Source organism: Talaromyces amestolkiae (assembly GCF_001896365.1).
Source record: "Talaromyces amestolkiae strain CIB chromosome Unknown scaffold13.1, whole genome shotgun sequence".
Classification (NCBI taxonomy): domain Eukaryota; kingdom Fungi; phylum Ascomycota; class Eurotiomycetes; order Eurotiales; family Trichocomaceae; genus Talaromyces; species Talaromyces amestolkiae.
Window position 1 is genome coordinate 877,559 of NW_024468049.1, and position 20,789 is coordinate 898,347.

Here is a 20,789-nt window from a genome sequence, read left to right on the forward strand (position 1 = left end):
CCCACCGTCTCCACTCATTCTTACTATACCGTACGGAACTTCTCCGTACAGACTGCCAAACTAGAAACATATCGATTGCAGCCCAAAACATCTTCATCTGACTGCCAACTCAACAACTTCCGGGCTGTGCCTGCGTGCAAGGCAGACCAATTATTATTTCCTTAATATGACTCAATCCATGAGTCACTCAAGCGAATTTAGATCCCAACGCGGAGTGTATTCTGTAGTCTAAGTTATGTGTGATTCATTCTGGCCCGAGCATGCTGGAGGCTGGTACTGAACAGGGAGGTCACCAACCCTACGCTACACAAACGAACCCGTATATTTTTGGGTGATTGGTACTGGTTTTCCGTTTTGGCCCTCAGAACGCTAAAGGAATTCTCTCCGTGTGGTGGGCGCATGGCGCAAATTAGGCCACTCAGCCGAGGGTTTGCCTAACCCTCACGTCAAAGCTCACCACACCATTATTTATTCCAATCTTTTAATTAGCACTTTCCATAATTCTGTCCATTCATCAGTCCAGAAATTCGTAGATGCGACATGGGGAATAACTTCAGAAACTTGAATTTTGTTGATTGTTTTTTCCCTGCCCTTCATTCCAACTTTCTACACGTCAAGTTTCTTCTACACAGAGCCTCCTCGCTTAATGAGAGCACGTACCAAGTGAAAATTTTTGTCTCGCACAGATCAGCCAGTCATTTAACAAATTTACAGCTATCGGCTCCTATTTGCAAGTCAAAACAGCCAATACGATCGTAATCAATTTGTATACAGACATCCTTGACTCAATAATCAATGCGGATTACACGGAATACATACCCTGGCAAAGTTTACCTGCCGTCTACCACGGTCGTATATTTGCAACAGAAATTCATCCCGTGTTCTTCAAGGTTCTGAATCCCATCGCATTATTGGATACCGAGGAGATATTCCACATTTCTGTTGAGGCATTACCTTCATGTAGCGTAGTGCGTATATCGACGAGGCTGTGCTCTAGGCCAGTTAGTAACCACGGCTTTTGCCGTTTCCCCCTTTTTCTTGGACCTCCATTACACACCTAACTAGTGACTACGGAGCTTCTGGAAAAAACAAAGTTTGGGATTCAAAGTGCCGGGATTTCGGAGACCCATTCCCTTCTTCTTCTTACTACGTACGGAATAGTCTAGTATGGTAGGCCGCGAACTAGGCCCGCAGACGGAGGTTGTTTCATCCTGCATCATTTACGGATGAACGAATGGAGGGAGGATTAGCGTTGATTGCCACATGAGTATTACGTGAATCAGTGTCATGGTTGCCTACCAGTTATTACTATGTACATACGTACCTAGGAAAAGCGCAGAGAACTGGAGTTTCTGCAAGATAGACTCACATGCAAGATCTCTTCCATGCCAATGGAATCAACCGGAATGAGCAACTGCAACATATTTATTTGCCACCCCCGTGTCACAAGCGTGGTAGTAGCCTGTAGGATTGATATCACATCCGAGAAGGGGAAAAGACACTGTACCTCGGACTTTGTGAGACCGGCTTAAATCCTGGATTTATCGCCGACAAATCAATCGAAATTCTAGTGATAGCCCATTCATGTTGCGCAGCATCCGAGAAGAAATCCGGTCAGAATCCTGTTACGTGTAACGATATCTAGGCAGCCATGGTTGTGATTCTCCATACCTTGAGTTTGCCCGAATCGACAAATACCACGACACAAGCCCTCAAAAATACAAGCATTGTTCAAAAACGAATATTCTGGTGGTGTGGTGGTCTATGTGCCATGACAAGGGGTGAACAAAGCGGCATCCAATAACATTCCTTATTTAGACGCGTACTCTTTGTCCCATTGTTCTTCCGCCCGAATTATTCTCGGCAGCACACACACAAAGAAGTAACAAAAAAATAGATTTCTCAGCCATGCTTGAACATGAAACATCCACAGCATATCAGCCGACTTGTTGAACATTCCTAAATTTTATGTTGCTGTAATTTTGCGCACTTTGGCCCCGTTCAGCACGGCGCGTATACGTGCATGGAATGCGCATACTGCATGGCTTCAGGGCTCATGCAAAGACTCAGATGAGGTCCAATCGATAAGACAGCCCCTCTTATCGCGGGAATACGTCGAATTGGTTCAGCTGATGCAGCCTTACGGAGTACGACGGTGATGCCAATGAGAAGAGGCCTTTCAGCTGTCCGTGTTCTATGCAATGTCGATCTACGCTGTGGTTGGTTGAACGCTGTGGCGTCTAGCCCGGACAAGCCGATTTGTCAGCTGGTCATGTGCTTGTGGCTGTTTATTCTTGGTTCTGTTCATACTTCTCCTTCTCTTTGCTATATCACCAAGATTTTGGCCTACAAATTGCCACTCGCATCACCTTCATCTGTTGATGAGTATTACTGGAGGATGTTCCAACACCTGTTTACAAGAAAGTTTTTGACTCATATCCGCCGCAATCACATGGCAGAAGATGGAGTCTGGTGACTGATGAGTTGTCAAGCGATGAGCCTTTCAGAGCCGCCATATACCTATCGCCAAAGTCATATTCTCTAGGCGTCAACATATCAAGCCAGGAAAAGCAGTTATGGATCAGGACAAAGTATCGCCTCCTATACAGGAGTCGATTTGCCTCCGACAACCGCGAATGGTATCGGTGCAAAAGGCAGACACCTTCGGTCATCATTCAGTGAGTCATTTAGAAAATGGTCTCATCATCGACTCAGCCACAAAGCAGTCTCACAACTGATGTCCAGAATTCGAGATCAGTACCATGGAACCAAGTCGTTGAGAAATCTTGGTACCGTAACCGTATCCGTGAAGCAACCAAAAATACAACATCCACAAACGGGCATGATCCAATCTGTACACACAATAAAACTATTGACATGCTCTGCCCAGTGCCCACAACGGACGCTATCTCACTCGACCAGACTTTTGATCAACTTTTCTCGCAAAGAGGTGGATATGTGGACCGGTAATAAACGGCCCGCTACGAACAACACACAGTACCGAATTTATGGAGACCTTCAGACCGGTATATATAGCATCGCCAATTGTTTATTAACAACTAGCCTTAAAACAACAAGTCGACAACAAATATGCATGATGCAGTCACCGCTATCCGATACTGCGCCTAACTGTTAGCGTCTGTCATTAACCCGGTAACCCTGACCGCCTCGTGCAAATCGTTGATCTTGATGTTGATTGATAGGCCGCAAACCAGACAAGCACACAAGGTTTTCTAGAGGCGGAGTGTGCAGTAGTGTTTATGCAGGCCAAGTCTGCAGCTAAAGTTCTAACAGCAATCAAATAAATTGATGGTAAACTCGAACCGGTTTGGTATGGATCGAGTTGAGTTGTCAAGTCAGCTCGTGCATGAGAAGCGCATCCTCCATGACAATACGTACGTATGTAGTACTGTTAGGGCAGCTTCAAACCCGGGCGTTTGGGTCTAAAAACAAATATCCATGAGAGGGCTAAGTGATAAACCGCCGTTAATCTTAATTGCGATTGGTACGGAAACGAGATAGGAAATATAAATCGCACAATCGCTCCTGCGAAGTTTATTCAACTTGGAAGTCATCCTTTCCATGCACGTTTTTTTTGTCTACGTCCTGTAAATGATTACCTAGGCAGATTTATAACCTTTCACCGACTTTTTAGACTTGATCTGAACAATACTCGGAATAAACGTTTAAAGTTACAGTTACCACCAAATTACCTGATCGGGTATACATCAACAAACATTGGGCACGAATTCCGCTGAACACCATGAAGTGTACACACACTTTCGTAAATATAGATCTTGTTTTGGTCAAACCTTGCTCAGGTATTAACTTCGTATTATTATTTCTTTATATTTTATGTGAGGGAGGTTCGAAAAACGCATTTGTGTTGTGGGCCGACCAGTCGATATATCGGGATAACTACGTATCCATTCATAATCTAACTCTGCAATGGCGGCATTCATGCATATCTGACACCGTGATTAAATAGTGAATAGCTTGGTATGATACTGACTAAATTACAATGATGCGACAAAAGACAATTGGTGTGGACACCACGTATTGTTGGTAAGAATCGCTTACCAGGGTTTAGGGCTAGGACTGCTACGATGTCAACCAGATCTTAGTCAAAGAACAATCAAAGGATTTTACGATTATTAACCATGCCATAACAGGAATCAAGAATTGATTCATCCAAACTGATAAATGATAGACCAATAGCAACCAGGGGTCAGTCTTACCCCTTGCTGCCCCTGGCCGTAAAATTTGTTTGCTGCCTACACATTGGATTCCTTCCTCGTCGAGAGAAGTGGGTTTGTTTATTCTCTTGCAAGGGCTAGCATAATTAATCTCGCTTATCTCAAATATCTTTCGTTTGCTGTTTTGTGTGTGTGTTTGCGTTTGTACGTATGTACGCGTACATACAGTACAGTGTATCTATCTCTGCATGATGCATGCAGGTGGAAGTAAACCAACTACCGCATAGAGTAACTATAAACTGGCTGCAGATGGCCTGCATGTTCCGATTGACGTTATCGATAAGTAAAGTAGATTATTTCCTTTCATTCATCTTTTTTAGCTTGATGTAGAAACAATGAGAATAAAGCCTTCGGTAACGCAACTTTCAAATTAAATCGGCATCGATATTTTGGAATGACCCATGGACTTAGGCCACCTGCCCATCATTGGCGCAAATAAGAACAATTCCAAGTCTTTGGTGTCTTCTAGTCCGGTCTAGATCGGACTATGCATAAATTGAAGTTTCCAACCAACATAAGAACGTCGGCCGACTTACCCCTCCTCTCATCACCCCTAACTTTTAAGGTCACTCCTCGCTTAAAGATCGTTCGCGTACGCATAGATGGAGGTAGGACTATCGGAGCATGGCTTTCGTTGCAACAAGACAGTCAACGATAGAATATTCACCTGAAGTTTCGAATTACTTATTACGCTGACATGGCATTAAATTTCAGAAAACATCGATAAAACAGATACAGAAATGATATCATCAAGTGTACTTGGAAATTTTAAACAATAAATCTAAACTAAAAGCAGATGATAGCAAGAAGGAAAAAATTCCGTTGTTTCTGTTGGGCGTTCATGCAGCATTGCATATGGTAGCGGTAAAATATTCGAGAGACGATGGAGGGGTTTTGGTTTGGGCTGCTCCCACCCAATGACTCAGGCTTTCATGGCTGAGGTTTGTTCTTTGCATTTGTTTGAGCGAAAATGATATCATATGTTACACCTGTAAGTCAAATACATTGCTCTTAACAATTTGTGTCGTGTGTGGGTTTACTTCCTAATGAGGAAGGTGAGTGAGAGACGACGGTTTGGATACTTAGGGTAAGAATTAGGGCAGGGTCACTCAACTTAGGACTGCGCGGGCCTATCTATACTCTCATCATTTGTGTCGAATTTTAGTTATTTTCTTTCTATCTATGTTGAGTTAAACGACTTCACGACTGCAACACATCGTTATGCCCCTACATACCCCTACTATATCTTGCACGAGCTAAGCATATGGCTGAGTTCTCTTAAAATTGATATCTCGCTAGACTCTTCGATATAGCCGCACAAAATGTGCCAACAAATTAATTTTCTTCGTGTTGAGTTCAGTCTTAGATCATATTCCCCGGGATCGTCTCCCTCATCACACTGAGTCTTATTGATATGGCTGTTTTTTTTTTCATGAGATCAGGACAAGAAAGTTCTGCTTGTAGTTATATTAGCAATTCGTAAGCCATATTATTAGGAGATGAGTCAACGGGTTATATAAGTTTCAGGAGTCAGTCATGACGAAAGATCATGACGTTGTCTCATTGCTTAAGCTTAAAGACTCTCGAGCATGGGCTCTCAAACGGACTGACTATGCTCGGTCAGAACTGTCGCGCGATAGTTTGCCTTTGGTTTTGATGCCTTTGCTATGCAATGATGAGGAATAAGCTGCATGGACTTCATGCCCTCGTGTCGTTCCTCTTGAACTCCCTACACAAAGCCCATATCTCCTTCAGAGATTATCAAAGCTCTCAGTCCTAGCCAGTGTGACCTGTCGTTGCTTCCTAAGTGCTACCTAGCGATGCGTGCTATATAAGGGTGCTTAGAGCTGCACTGTTATGGCAAAAGTTAAGGCTGAGGATACTGTTTCTGAAGCACGATCTTGCAATTCTTCCTCGATGATCTATAGTTCGACCATATCTTCGTGCTTGTGATAAAGTGGATTGAMCCTGCCACTCATTAAATGATAAAAATCTTGATACGCAGTACGATCTCAAATTATGATCAAATGGCAGCTTCTTCTGTGCCATGGTCATGGACAAGGTCCGGTGTGGGCAATTAGAAGACGATCAGACGAGGCAGAGAGAAAACACCCATTCCACCAGCTGTGATTCTCGGCTAAACACAGGGATTTGCCCTAAGATGAAGCTTCACTCTCAAATATACTGTGTGAAACAGAATGAAAGCATGATTGTTGTATTTCAGGATCGAAGACCTCTGAGGATTGAGCAGGTCAGCCATAATCTCAAAATGTGATAGGAATCGAAGAAGCATTCAACATTGTTTATGAAAATCTATGGATTGCTTACAAAATCCCAGCGCTGTAAGAATGTATCAGCAAGAACGTTTAGTCATGGGCTACTTACCTAGTTAACGACAGCTGAGTTCGACAAGCAGTTCAAATAGCACTTCTGAATGGAACTCATATATGCTAATAAATAGATATTGTCTAAAGCACTGATTTTACCCGAACCCCTGGGAATCAGAAACGCCTTGACTAAGGTAATTTCAATTCAGCAAATTGCGAAGGCCTCAAGACGGACGACAAGCACCAATCTAGGGAGGGTCCGATGGCGCACCGCAGATGCGACACAAATTAGTCACAATATTAATAATACTATGCAACGACTATGTAAGCTGAAGATTTTCTGAAGAAAGAAAAGGTATGTCTGAAGAGTGGTACTTGATTTAATTGTGATGACTGCAGACTCCTCGAGATGGTAAGATTTCAGCCCCAGCGGAGATAGCGTCGCACCACTTACCAGTTCCTATCAAGCTTAGGGGAAATAGGGTTACAATCTACGGACACAATTCAAGTCAAGCCTTTCTGAAAAAGCAAAATCCTTGGTCAATTCAGACACGCTGTCAGCTAATCACTCCCCCTTCAGTCTACTTTCCCTGAACGAGACCGTAAGCATATCAAAATAGTTAAGCCGTGGCGTTTATAGGAACGTTGCCAATATGGAGTGGCTTGCATCCAGGTTGCAATTCCAATGCTTAGATCAATCTCTCTGCAAAAATTTATTCCGTTTGCAATAGTAATTCTCCAGTCAATAAAATCCAAAGGAGTCATGAGGTTGATTTAGCTAGAAATTTCATCCCTTTTGGAGCTGGCTAGATCCTAGTCATGACTTTAAGGCATACATGAATCCCACTAGGGCTTACCTAGGAACTTATTCTGGTATAGTCGGAAGCGAAGCGAGTTATGCGTGAGGGAACGACGACACCCTCCGTGGGCGGGCCTCTTCAAAGGCTCCAAAACTGATGGTCAAAAAGATGACAAGAGCAGGGGAATTTGATTATAAAAGGTCTCAGTGGCCGTTCGTTTTCATCCTTTCTACTTTGTCATTCGTCGTACCCAATTAGTCTCTCATACCTTCTTGTCAGACGTTGCCTCAGATCAATCAAAATGCCTTCTATCAGCAAGTTCATGCCATTGCTGCTTGCCAGCACTGCCATGGCAATTCCCAGATCTGCTCGTCGTGGATTTAGTACTACCGAGCGTCCAGGCATTTACACCAACACAACCCGCCCTGGTATTGCAGCCACAATTGACTACACCGATACCAACTGGGCTGGCGCCATTACTGAGGAGACTGATGTCACTTATGTCAGCGGCGCATTTGAAATCCCCGCCATCTCTATGCCAGCTGGTGGTGACCCATCCACCTCGTACTGTGGCACGGCCTGGGTCGGTATTGATGGCTGGGGCAATGACTGCAATGGTGGTCTCATCCAAGCCGGAGTCAACTGGTGTATCCAAAACGGCGCTGTAACTTACACCCCCTGGTCTGAATGGTGGCCCGCCGAATACCAAATCAACTTTGAGAACTTCGAGGTCTCTCAAGGTGACCTGGTGAGTGTCAGTGTCACTGCGACCAGCACCAGCAGCGGTACTGCCGTACTTACAAACACGGCCACTGGTGCCAGCGTTACCAGAACCTGGTCCGGCGAGTCACCAGCTCTGTGCTTACGTACCGCTGAATGGATTGTTGAAGATTTCACCCTCATCGAATCTACTGGCGATGTCCTTGCTCCCTTTGCCAACTTTGGTCAGGTCTACTGGGCTGACACTCAATGTGTGGTCAGCGGTCAGAATTGGGGAGCAGGCAACTCCAACATTGCTGATATGGTTCAGGGTAGCGATGTTCTTGCTACTGCCTACCTTAGCGGTAACGACGTTATCATCAACTACGGCACTGGAGAATAGATACCTAAAATGGAGCTTTCGAAACACTACTTTCGAAGGCAATGCTTATATTCTTGAACATAATTCACTCGATGTACATAGTTGAACAGGTCGTAGGGAATAGAGGGCATTTTATACAGAAGTCAAGGACAACTACTAATAAGTATCTGCTAATTACTAGAGGTCTTCCAAGTCTCAATGATAGGCGCGTGACAGAGTATGCAGGATATGAGTCAACATCTCAATCTACCTAGGTAGGTAGTAACACTTCACATGTCGGTGCCACCAGCTAGGGCTTAAAGACTGCAATCAAAAAGTGTACCTAGGTATCGAATACCTACGTAGCTGTGACCGTCCAGACAACCGCACTAACCATGAAAGCTCGTCCTCTACCTGATTTATATAATAATGTCCAAATCATGGTATCACATGATTTTTGTTGGCTTAATTTCGATTTTCCAGGTTGAATATGTTTTGTATCGTTTCTTCTTGCTCCATGCGACTAAGTCAAGGTAGACTCGCAGAGAGTAGAGGGTGCCGTTACCGACGCGATGATCTCCCAACAGGACGCGTAACTCAGTGGTATGTTCATCTAATCTGGTGTATCTAGAAAATTGTTAATAAAATTACAGGTAGAGTGTGAGATTGCAGTATATTCATCTATACAACCATCTTAAGGTCATCGGATCGACCCCGGTCGCGTCCTACTTTATTTTTCACTACAGGGTTGACTTCTACCCCTAAGTCTAAATTTTTTTTCCATGGTATAAGATCTTTGACGGACCTGTGTTCTTGCATTGCTGAGTTTCTAGGAATAAAGATCAGACTGTCAAATCGGGCTTATAAGCTTTCAAAACCTGCACAATCTCCTTCCAAGCCACCTGTTGCAATACTTCCCACTCACTTGCCGTGATATTAGGGGATCGATCATCGAATCGATCATTCACCCACAGTCTCCCATTCGCCTCCTCGCCCAAGGTCAACCCAGACACCAATGTCCTACTCCCTTGCTCTGCTGTCCTCGCCAGAACAGAGTTCCAAACAAACATAAACACTTTCATTCCAATTGGAAAGTTCCTTCCTAAATCGGTCTTTGTTTGGTTGGGGCAACATGCCAAAAGTACAGGACCGTTTCCTGAAGCAGGAAGTTTACCCTGGCTTCCACCAAGAGACTTCACGAGCCCCTGAAGAACAAACATGAGCAACAATTTCGCCTCGCAATATCCGGCCTCGGGGTTCCAACGCTGCTCATCATTGAAAAATTCTAATACACTCACGTCTTCCGTTGACTGGCCGTTCGAAATCTTCTCAAGAATAGGCTTGAATTGTTGACTAGTCACATTACAATACCCAGTGGACCCCACGAAGTTCAGGACACTTCCAGGTGTTTGCCTCAAAAGCGGGAGAAGTTCAATTGCCAACAATGCAGCTGACAAGACATTAACTTTGATACCCATATCCCAGCTCCCGACTCCTTCTTCATTGGTGGCTTCGTAAGAGGGGTTGACGAGACCGGCGCTGAGAAGGACACAGTCAAGAGTGGTAGTGGACTTCTTGATTGCTTCGGCGAATTTGCTGACGGAACGGAAGGATGTATATTCGATTTCGAATATTTCTATAGCCGAAAGGTTGATTGATGGTACTTGCTTTAGGATTTTGTCTCGAGTAGCCTCGCCTTTGGCCAATGTTCGAGTGCCTAGGATCAGTTTTTTGGGGTTCAGGGCCGCGATTTTCACGGCCGCTTGGTAGCCCTAAAGGTTGGTCAATCTTCCGTTAGATGTTCGTGAACTAAGTGAGGAATATGATGAGCTGACTCACAACACCAGTGTTACATCCAGTCACGAGAACCGTCTTTCCATCAAATCGTTGGGTGGGTTCTGCTGGAGGGTTGCGGGCACCACGGTAAAAGTATCCGGGTCCAAGCTTTCCATGAGGGCCATCGAACTGTACCATCTTGATTAGATTCAGGAATGATGAACGAATGCAAAAGAATCAACAGAGGAATGATTCTGTTAGAACATGAAAATTCACGTGGGACTCTATCGTTATAAATCCTGTCATGATTCGGTGATCCGGTGATTCGGTGATCCTAGACCGAAAATCTACAACCCGATTCAGATAATTGTCATTGAGCATAAACAACTTTGAGTGAAGCTCAGACAGGTCATAAGTACGGTAAAAAGAAATTTCGAGAACATATATTAGGTAAGAAACTGGGTAAGCATCAATTCTAGATGTGAAATATTTTGGTGTTATGTATGCGCAGATGTCGTCTGAGTACCTAGATCACACTTCCGCCTAGATTTTTTCAAGGTTAGACAAGAATGAATGAATACATGATAATAAACGTGATATAAGTAGTCTCTCTCTTTAGCTGATAATTTCCAGGTGTGAGGAACAACCAGGCCTTCATCTATCGGTGCAAGCCAAAATTTTGTAGCGAGGTATGTGTACATATCATCAAGAAAACCCCAATACGCCAAGCTCAATCTGCAAATAAGGAATTTTCATAATTTTTATTAAGTGATTTCTAGTATACCCAATACCTCACGGAATTTGTACATACATATAATCCGCTTCATTCGATATTCTTCACCCTACCTACGTACTTCGAAAATTGCAGGTCTGAATCAGTTGCCCTATTCGGAATGAGCAGTTCATTAGCCGCGATCCCTCAAATGAGAGATCAAGCGTTTCTGGGGGGCGTATTCATGTAGATATGAAGGATGAGGTGGGTATAGTGCAATAATCAGTTTTTCAGCGTGTTTCTTCATTCAGCTAACGCCTGAAGCTTAGTAACTAGTTCTAGTTCCTAAATTATGCGACGATGCTTGTGGGACCTCATCGGTTTCCTAATTGGGGAAGTATCGGGACAATATATTGTACATTATTATTATTCAACATGTATACTATACGAGACATAAAAAATAAATTGGACTTCTGTAAGCCGCCGTGGACTTGAATCTTAGTCAAATTGGGGCTGTTTTATTAACATGAGTCAGATGATACGTCTATAAATTGGCAGTCTTTTCTTCCCAAAACTCGATTTAAAAGAAGAAGAAGAAAGACAAATCAGATCTGATTCAACTCAGAAATGGCTGAAAAATCCAAAAACTACGAAGTCAGCAGCTTAGATTCTTTCCTACCATGGAGACGTGAATCCAAAAAAGGCTCAAGAGAAGTGCCGATGAAAATCCTATGTCTAGGCTTTCCTCGTACTGGGACGATATGTATGTATCGATCCACATCATGGTTGTATAAAAGCTAATACAAGTAATAATGAATAGCCCTCAAGAAAGCGCTGGAAAGGCTCGGATACGGAAAATGCTACCACATGAGCGAATGGGCAAACCATCCAGAACATACCGACTTCTGGTCTCGCGCTGTAGCGGCAAAGTACGAAGACGGGCCAAAGATATCCAAGAATGAATGGGATAGCGTCTTATCCTCCTACCAGGTAGACCTCCGTCTCACCCTCAAGCTATCATTAATCCCCATTGATACATGAAACTGGTTTAGTCCGGCGCAGATATTCCCTTCAGCGAATTCGCCTCCGAACTTCTAGACCTCTACCCAAACACCAAAGTCATCCTAACTAACAAATCACCCGACGCACTCTGGAACTCGTGGTCCAAAGCAGCTCGTTTCTCACAACATCCCCCCTGGTACCTTACAGCTCTCAACTTCTTACTCGACCCCTTTTCGCGATCTGCCGAAAGCAGACGGCGCGGGGTCATGCATCGTTTACTTGAAAACAAGTTTGATGGGAAACCGTTAGATGAAACTATAGTCAAACGCGTATTTCAGGAACATTACGATCGTGTAAGGAGCCTTGTGCCGAAGGAGAGGTTGTTAGAGTACAGGATTGAGGAAGGCTGGGGACCGCTGTGTGAGTTCCTGTGTGAGGATGTACCGGATAACGAGGACTTTCCGAGGGGTAATTCGTCGGAGGATTTTCAGGATGCGGTGAGACTCATTTGGAAGATTCAGACTTTTTTCAATCTTGGGAGGGGAATGTTGTTTGTTGGCGGCATGTGGATTTCGTGGAGATGTCTTGGTCACGCTGGGATTTTGTGGGAATGGTTGAATGGTGTGGTGGATTTATATCGATAGGCAGTTTTCGACGATAGTTTGCGGTGAATATCTTCAAAACTGGGAGAAGATAAATACGTATCTTTTACCGTCCGGACCACTACTTTTTTGAAAAGCCTAAAGTGTGTTCTCAACATAGTATGTTAGCTAGAGTTAGGGTTTCCATCATTGTCCAGCGGACTAAGTTATTATTCGTATTCGATCCTATCTGATGTCACAATGCTCCCCGCGATTCGATGTGAGGGGAATTGAGGGAATTGACCCATATTGTTTACTAATCTTCAATTAGCCAACCAACAATTCCATGCATGCGCGGTTCTCGGTGTACTTATTCAGGGCGCGGTAACTAATAACAATAGATCTCTGATCCTTGTCTGAATTTTATCATCATATATAGAGTCAATCAATTTCAATAATTAAAGTATCTCACAGTATTCAAGCTTAGGATTATTCCGCTACATATATTGATATACGTAAAATCACAATGTCCACCTTCCAACCACTCCGCGCTGTAATCCTCACCTTCGACCAAATCGATCTCATCGACTTCACAAGCCCCTACGAAACAATCTATCAAGCCCGCGACCCCGCCACAAGCAACAGACTCTTCCGCATCGAAGTCGCCGGTCCCGGCACTTCCGTGACCGACAATGCAGCGACAATGAGCACACCGTCGGGTCTTACGTTCAAACAACACATTAGCTACGACCAAGTCCTCGAAGAATTGTCCGAGGTTGATTTATTGGTTGTGCCCGGTGCGAATTGGGCTACGACGGAGAGACTGAGTCAATGGCATGAGTTTCCGGTTAGGAAGATCATAAAGGAGTTTGCGGCGTTGCCGAGCAGGCCTGCAACGGAAGAGAGACCGCCGAGGGTGCTGTTGTCGATTTGTAGTGCCTCGTTCTTCCTGGCTGTTGCGGGTGTGCTCGCTAATCGGCGCGTGACGACGCACCACTTCATCATCAAAGAATTAGAAGCATTATGCGCGAAACTGTATGGTGCTGGCGCGACGGAGGTCGTTCGGAAAAGGTTTGTGGATGTTGGAACCCTAGACAATGGGGTCAGGGTTATTGCGTCGGGGGGATTGACGAGTGCGTTTGATGCGTCGCTGTATGCCATTGAGTTGATTACGAATATGAAAGAGGCGGAGAGGGTTAGCGAGGTTTTGGATTATCAGTGGGTGAAGGCTGAGGGGTTGATATGATGGCTTTTCATCTGTGAACTCAGACGAATATTTGAGGTAGAAAAAAGTATCATTATACTATATATTAGGTATCATAATCGTATGTAGATTTTTGTAATCCGGGCAAATTTATGCGGTCATTCCAGATGACTATATGCATGCATGTCACATATTGATGCATGCTATAATACCATGTACTCCCCGTCGACTCCTTCTCCTTCGATAATACTGCGCCATCTGAACCCAATGCCATCTTGGGGAATCCTGTTAGATACAGCGCCAGGGTCCTGCGTCTGAGCACGCATATTCGACACAGGGGTGCCTGAGTACCCATGATTCGGATATAGGTTCTGATGACTCTGATATGGTACAGAAAGGTGTTGCTGTTGTTGGCTCGTGACGGGCGGGTTTTTAGCCCAGATCTTTTCCAGCAACTCAAGACAGGATATATTGTTGTAGAAACCAGAGTCATTCTGAATATCCTTGCAGCGATTGCGAATCGCTGTACGGTGCTCTTCATATACACATTCGGAGCCCGTAATAAATAACGGCCATAATAAATATACATCCGACTGGACGGCGGCAATATAGTGCATCGCAGTGAGGACAAAGGTTTGAATGCGGGGGTTTGTCGATGGTAAGTCAGGATGTGCGAGTCGTTCTGTGTATAGCAACGCAGCATATCGGAATGCTTCGGAGATGTTGGACAGATCAGCAAGGTTACTTGGTGCCACTGTTACACTCGAATTCGGCGTCGTCGGTGAAGACATCATGGTGGGCCCAGAAGTCGCTGATAGCGAACCGCAAGAATTGGAAGGTGATTGAGTGAGTTGATTGCTGTCATGCACGCCGGCGAATTGTGTAGGATCGAGTCGCCAGCTTTCAAGCTGTTGGCGAATTGAGTGCCATTCGGCCCAAAATTCGGGATTGCCCCATTGCGCCGCTTGAGGGTGGGCATAAAGCGTCGCTGCATAAGCCGCATTCATTCCGTTTGGGGTGTAATGAGACAATGCAGGAGGAACAACCGGCATAGCTGCAGGCATGTCGATGTTATACGAAGGATCAACATGCTGATTTTGGCTCAACATATTCAAACGTCCTAGTCGGGCCATTACTTTGAATAATCGCCCGTCGCAGCCGGCCAAATTCTCCATGGCCCACTCCTCGTCTGACGCACAAGTCATATCTAAATACAGGCCTTGCAGTTGACCTTCCCTATTGTTGATAGTGGCGGTCATGGCATCGAACCAGGTGAACATTCTCGTACACCACCGGGCCTCTTCCGACTCGGGCATGTTCATGCGATGTCTCATAGCTAGAAGTTTCCTGACCCCAGCGAATTGGGTTTGGAATTGCGCGACACCGGTTTCACATACATGGAATAGACAGAGTATTAGCAGGGAAGCTAGAACTGAATCATGGTGCCGTTTCGACGGATCTGCGAGCAAGGCGTTTAGCGATTTGATCGCCACAGACTTGTGGAAAACTTCTTCGCGGTTATCCCCTGCAAAATCTAGAATTCCATGTCGTTCCTGAAACGAGACGTCCGTCAATGCGCGATGAGCCCATGACGACTTTCGGGCTTGTTCTGTCCTTTCGGTAGACAAGATCTTTTCCTCTCGTCTCTGGCGTATATTGCTCGCTGATAAAGCTGCAATGGCGTGTTGCAGGGTCTCACTATGGCGTGCCAATTGTAAAATGCGTGTTCGATAGGGATTGCTCGGCCGGTCAAAGGCAACTATCACTGGAGCAATTACTTCCGCAAAGTAGCTGATCAAATATCGTATTCGAGGTGTGCGGCCAACTGATTGTTCTAATAGTTGGTCTGGCAACGAGTTTGCAAAAGGACTTGCTGAAAACCTCCAGGGATCTTGATTCTGCTGATAGCCGAAGATCGAGTATTGGTCCATATATACCGATTCCGAGTACACCGGAGAGATAATTGCCTCTTCTTCGTTTAGCGTGATGTCTTCGTCTTCTTCAATTGACGATGCGCGCCGTTTTCCTGTGATTGGCTGTGACCATGTGTAGAAGCCAGTTTGAGGGCGTTGATTTCGGACATGATGATAATGTGCGTTTTGTTTACTGACCGCAGGATATGCAGAGAGAGTAGTATTTATAGGAACCAACCACGCCTGTTGCGCTGCTGACGACGTTGGCAGTATCCCTGGGGTCTGTGAGGCATAGAATGGGCCATCTGTGGGAAAAACCAACGACCCATCGCTTGCAGTGCGGTTATGATGATCGGGAAAGATCACTTCTGATATTGTAGTTGCTGGGTATCGTGGTGTCGGAGGTCCCCAAGTCGACGGTTGTTGATGCGCTCCGTTTATCGTATCGGCGACAGGCTCGGGKGACCTATAATTTGTGTCGACGACCGCAGGGGATTCGGCAGGAGACTTCCGGGGAGATTTTGGAGCGGCTGGTGACGTTCTGGCCCTGGTGGTAGCTGGTGCAGCGATACTCTGCTTGCGAGGTTTCGTTGCGGGTGATGGCGGCGATGTCGACTGTATGCCCTCCGAAACTGGGAGCGTCAGTCCACGCAGTTTGCCTCGACTAGCAACTCCCACGCCCCAGGTCAGGGTTGTTTTGTAACCGGCGCAATCCCTGCCGTGATCGAGGCACTGGCTGCAATACGGACGACGGCGGTCACAATTCAGACCGGCACTGGAGCATGTAAAACAGTCATCTGCGGCTCCGCCGCCTGTGGTCTTTCTCTTGCGTTTCTTTCGCGGCGCGGTGGTCGCTGTTGTCGCGGATGGGGCGGGCTGTTGAGCAGCGACAACGTCGGCGTCTTCCGACATGGCGCATCTGATCGAGGGGCGGCGGTTGATTTGAGGGAAAGAAAGAATAGGAGTGAACAGGCGCAGTGTGCTCCATGCAAAAAGTAATAGCTAATTGAATCGATGACGGAAAATAGAAAGCGCAAAGGTAAGACTCGAGGATGGCCGAGTATTTAGGCGTTGATCGTGGTCGAGTCTCGGTCGTCAAAGATAGCGCTCAAACGCAGAAGGAACCGGATGAGGAGGATGGGGATATGAAGAGTGGGACGGCCAATTGTGGAGTTGCCACACTGTGCTAGGACTCACTGGCACATAAACGGTAAATGCAGTACATCCGACGTAATATATGTACTTGCTGGATGTAGAGCGTTCGTCGAGTACTCGGACGGTCTCCGAGTGCCCTGTAGCACAGACGATTAGTTACGTAGTAATAGTAGTATTAGTAGCACGTAGTAGAAGAACGGCTTGAGGCGGAGAAAGAGATCAAGCATCTGCACTAACCCTCCTAGTTTAGTACGGAGAAGTGGATAGTCCCTATCTCTACGTACTAGAGATAGGAAATTAATGGAAAGGTCCGGAACAATTTAGGAAGAATCAAGAATCAAGCATGAATGTTTCGTGTAAAGTCAAAGTAATTAAAAATTAATCTACATACATGCACGAGAGTTGCAAACGTCGAAAGTATCGCCATTTGGCTTGCATGAGCGTCACTGGATTCGGCAGAAGACTAGAAGCCCGGCTAGTGTCTAGGGTCTCTCGATGGCCACTCAGCGCGCGCGCCAGCCGATAGGAACCTGATCAGACTATCAGCAGAGTCCGCCATAGGCGCGTTTAAGCCTTTGAGACTGTTGGTCATGAAGTGGTGCATTGACATTGCAACCTTGGCTTGGTGATCTCGGCGGAGTCTGCTCAGTCTAGCCAATAAGTCCGGGCTTTCCCTAGACTCTTCAGCATTCCCTGTAAGCCGAGGTCATTCGATTCCTTGAGTCAATCTTCAAGCTTCATTCTTGGCAAGTTCTTGATCATTGATTTGTTAGGGTTGAGTAACCCTAAGATCGGCGCTCACGTGCTCACAACTAACCGGATGAGGCCAAGCAGCGCATTGGCCGAGCCGCAAGCAACCGGAGCAAAAGGAACAAAACGTCTGAAGTCGAAACGATGAAGAACTCTTTTGATTGCCTGATTCCCTCCCTGCACGATTCTTACGATTAATTCTACCTGCGTCTACTATACTTCAATGCATCTCGGCACTTCTATTGAGTGGCTTTACCCCTCCTGCTCTTAACCCTTTACTCCGACCCGGTCGATCTCGCTGTGGTCGGAGCGCCGCAAGGGGTTTCTAAGAGAGGAAGCCAGTCATGGCCGTCCAGCGCCCTCGGAAGCGATTGCGCTCCTTTTGTCTCATACTGGCCGCTCTATTTTTCATATTTTTCTCCATCTACATCTCCAGCAAACCATCTTCAAACAATCGCTTCTACAATGCCCACTTCACCGAATCCCCCGTCGACCCGTTCCGTGGCCGTCAACTCGCCTTTTGGACCTCGTTTCGCGAGATTCTCGATCGCCATGCGCCCAATTGTCCGTCGATTGTGCTTGATGGGTTTGCGGAGCCGGTTACATTCAATGCGCTCGAAGCTGGTCCGCGTCCCGACATGGTGGTGCTCCCGGATGAGCATATCGAAGCGATGAAGTCGGCCCATGCGGAATTCGTGGAGGAGATTCATACATCCAAGATCATAAAACCGATCCATACACCGGGATCACGAGGGCTGGTGTCAATGGCAGGCGGGCCCTATTTTCCACTCTTCATGGCTCAGCTGCGCATGCTCCGGCGCAATAATTCGACCATGCCGGTGGAAGTCTTTTTGCGAGATTCAAGCGAGTATGAGGATCACCTATGCCAAAAGGTCCTTCCGCAATACAACGCGAAATGCGTCGTCCTGTCCGAGCTGCTGGGATCAACAAAGCACAAGGGCGTCGAGATTGAGCATTACCAATTCCGCACATTTGCAGTTTTGTTCTCGTCGTTTGAGGAAGTTGTCTGGATGGATGCGGATTGTTTCCCTCTGTATCGCGTGGAAGATTTATTGGATTCGGAACCGTTCGCTTCTACCGGGCTCGTCACCTGGCCTGACTTTTCAGCGTCGACTACATCACAGCTCTTTTATCAGATTTCGCAGCAAGAAATCCCACCAATGACCCTCCGCGCAGCTACCAAGACCGGCGTATTTCTCATCTCGAAGAAAACTCATTTCTTGACTCTTCTTCTAGCCGCATACTACAACTATCACGGCCCGTCACATTACTTTTCCTTGCTCCTACAAGGCGCCGACGGCCAGGGAGACAAGGAAGCCTTTATCCAAGCAGCATCGGCATTAAAAGAGCCCGTCTACCCCGTCAGCGAGCGGGTTAGTGCTCTTGGCCATACGACCGAAAGCGGCGACTTTATTGTTTCTGCTGTAGCTMAAGCCGATCCAATCGCAGATTACCAATTGACAAAAGAAGGAACGTGGCGCGTCAAAGAGCCTGACGCAGCCAACCCGCCACGCGTATTTTTCATTCACGCCAGTCATCCCAAATTCGACGCATCCGATAACATTTTCGGATTTAGATGGGACGGTGCCCCGGATTTTATCCCTGGTCGCATATGGACTGCCGACACAGACGCAATTCAAAGATTCGGCTATGACGCTGAAAGGGCCTATTGGGAAGAAGTGAAATGGGTTGCGTGCAATTACGAAAATTATTTTGGAGCATGAGCGTCTAAACATGGGGTGTGCGGCAATGTTCAGGAGCGGTGGAGGTATCTTTTCCAGAGTTCTGGTAATGATGGTTTGAAGTTTGGTGAGACCGAGTCGGAAGGAAAAAGGAGTGAATGATTGCATTTGAGCATTTCCGGGCAGGCCCGGAAGATACTTTATTTAATGGCTGAACGACTGATGATAGATCTCATAAATAATCTGTACATTACAACTCCCATATGAACATATATGTCTTAAATTTTAATTCATTATCGTGTCTATAATTATATTGATACATTGACCGGACCGCTGAATCACTTATTTACCACTCTTTTCGCGAAGTCTCTGCTCATCCTCAGCCTGGAGTTCAGCGTCGATCTGTGCCCCTTTCGAGGGCTTGTTGCCATGAAGCTTGGCCTGAGAATAGGTACGTTAGTTTAACCCCCTGAGAACTGCAGAGAGGAAGAAGACATACCGGCGCAGTAGGATCCTTCTTACTCAATTCTGCTTCAGCATCATACGGCTGCTCATTCTTGGCCGATCGCTGCTCTTCGCGCGCCAGACGATTGGCAATTGATCTCTGATCCTCTGTCTGATGTTAGGCACACCTTTCACCTGACCATCTTAAATACCTAAGAAAAGGGGACATACTAGAGTCGTTGGCCAAGTGACTTCCCGGCTGACCCTCCTTATATCGCTCTCGCTCCTGAATCTCGGATTGGGGATCTTTGCGTTGGTCGCCGTCTTCGTATAGCTGTCGGGAGCCGACGTTGGAGGAGGCGGAGCCGGACGAGGCCATTATGTCTTGTTGTTGTGGAGGCACGTGTGTGTGGGTGTGTGTGCGTGCGTGTGTGTGCGTGCGTGTGTGTGCGTGCGTGTGTGCGTATGTGGAATAGGTTGACAGTTTTATTTGCGTAGAGATGATTAGAAAATTTGAAGATGTTCAGACAAAATGGTTTTATATACTGTTTGGAGAATGACGATGCCAGCAGTTTCAGGGCTGTGACGGAGCAGTGACCTCAGTGTGGGTCTGATATGATGCCATCCTCAACTCCTTCATACTATGTACAAACGCAAAGCCTGATAAACGTCCTACGTTATATTTTCAGATCCCTGCAAATACCGACTGCACGTTATAATCCGGGAGCTCATGTCAATGCAGAAAATATAGCATAATATAGCGAGCAGCCCGCCTTCGTCTTTGCCGCTGTGGTACCGCATTGGGTATCGTCACATTTTGTACAAGGTGGACAAAACCTCCTTTTCGGCTCTAGAATGATTTTTTAATACGAAGAAGGAATAGCTTGGTCCTAGAATGTTTTAGACTTACTACGTAGTACATAGTAGTGATGCAGATGTGGTCGCGTGCCTGACGTGGCCTTCGGTTGATGGTCGACACTGAATGAGGGCTTGGTACATCACGTGATCTTGCCTGAACTAGCAATTTTACATTCGAAGTGTTCTCATGAACTAAGAGAAGGCCAGGAATTGAATGGGAGGTCATCTTCGTCTCAAAGGTAAGTGCC

The 20,789-nt window shown here is 46.0% G+C and overlaps 7 protein-coding genes across 7 annotated transcripts; 4 read left to right on the forward strand and 3 right to left on the reverse strand.

Moving 5' to 3' along the window:
- Positions 1-7,684: 7,684 nt before the first annotated feature.
- On the forward strand, positions 7,685-8,485 carry BHQ10_006961 (uncharacterized protein; the record flags this gene model as incomplete). The annotated part of the gene is made up of 1 exon (XM_040879604.1): positions 7,685-8,485. The coding sequence occupies one exon, from the start codon at positions 7,685-7,687 to the stop codon at positions 8,483-8,485; it is 801 nt and encodes a 266-aa protein (XP_040735465.1).
- An 800-nt stretch (positions 8,486-9,285) lies between these two features.
- Positions 9,286-10,417, reverse strand: BHQ10_006962 (uncharacterized protein; the record flags this gene model as incomplete). The annotated part of the gene is made up of 2 exons (XM_040879605.1): positions 9,286-10,215; positions 10,283-10,417. 2 exons carry the CDS (start codon positions 10,415-10,417, stop codon positions 9,286-9,288), a joined length of 1,065 nt encoding a protein of 354 aa, XP_040735466.1.
- A 1,141-nt stretch (positions 10,418-11,558) lies between these two features.
- Positions 11,559-12,577, forward strand: BHQ10_006963 (uncharacterized protein; the record flags this gene model as incomplete). Its single annotated transcript, XM_040879606.1, has 3 exons — positions 11,559-11,694; positions 11,752-11,921; positions 11,984-12,577. The coding sequence occupies 3 exons, from the start codon at positions 11,559-11,561 to the stop codon at positions 12,575-12,577; spliced, it is 900 nt and encodes a 299-aa protein (XP_040735467.1).
- A 463-nt stretch (positions 12,578-13,040) lies between these two features.
- Positions 13,041-13,760, forward strand: BHQ10_006964 (uncharacterized protein; the record flags this gene model as incomplete). The annotated part of the gene is made up of 1 exon (XM_040879607.1): positions 13,041-13,760. One exon carries the CDS (start codon positions 13,041-13,043, stop codon positions 13,758-13,760), a length of 720 nt encoding a protein of 239 aa, XP_040735468.1.
- Positions 13,761-13,921: 161 nt separating this feature from the next.
- Positions 13,922-16,543, reverse strand: BHQ10_006965 (uncharacterized protein; the record flags this gene model as incomplete). The annotated part of the gene is made up of 1 exon (XM_040879608.1): positions 13,922-16,543. The coding sequence occupies one exon, from the start codon at positions 16,541-16,543 to the stop codon at positions 13,922-13,924; it is 2,622 nt and encodes an 873-aa protein (XP_040735469.1).
- Positions 16,544-17,880: 1,337 nt separating this feature from the next.
- BHQ10_006966 (uncharacterized protein) lies at positions 17,881-19,281 on the forward strand (the record flags this gene model as incomplete). The annotated part of the gene is made up of 1 exon (XM_040879609.1): positions 17,881-19,281. One exon carries the CDS (start codon positions 17,881-17,883, stop codon positions 19,279-19,281), a length of 1,401 nt encoding a protein of 466 aa, XP_040735470.1.
- A 300-nt stretch (positions 19,282-19,581) lies between these two features.
- Positions 19,582-20,062, reverse strand: BHQ10_006967 (uncharacterized protein; the record flags this gene model as incomplete). Its single annotated transcript, XM_040879610.1, has 3 exons — positions 19,582-19,680; positions 19,739-19,851; positions 19,915-20,062. 3 exons carry the CDS (start codon positions 20,060-20,062, stop codon positions 19,582-19,584), a joined length of 360 nt encoding a protein of 119 aa, XP_040735471.1.
- Between the last annotated feature and the right edge of the window lie 727 nt (positions 20,063-20,789).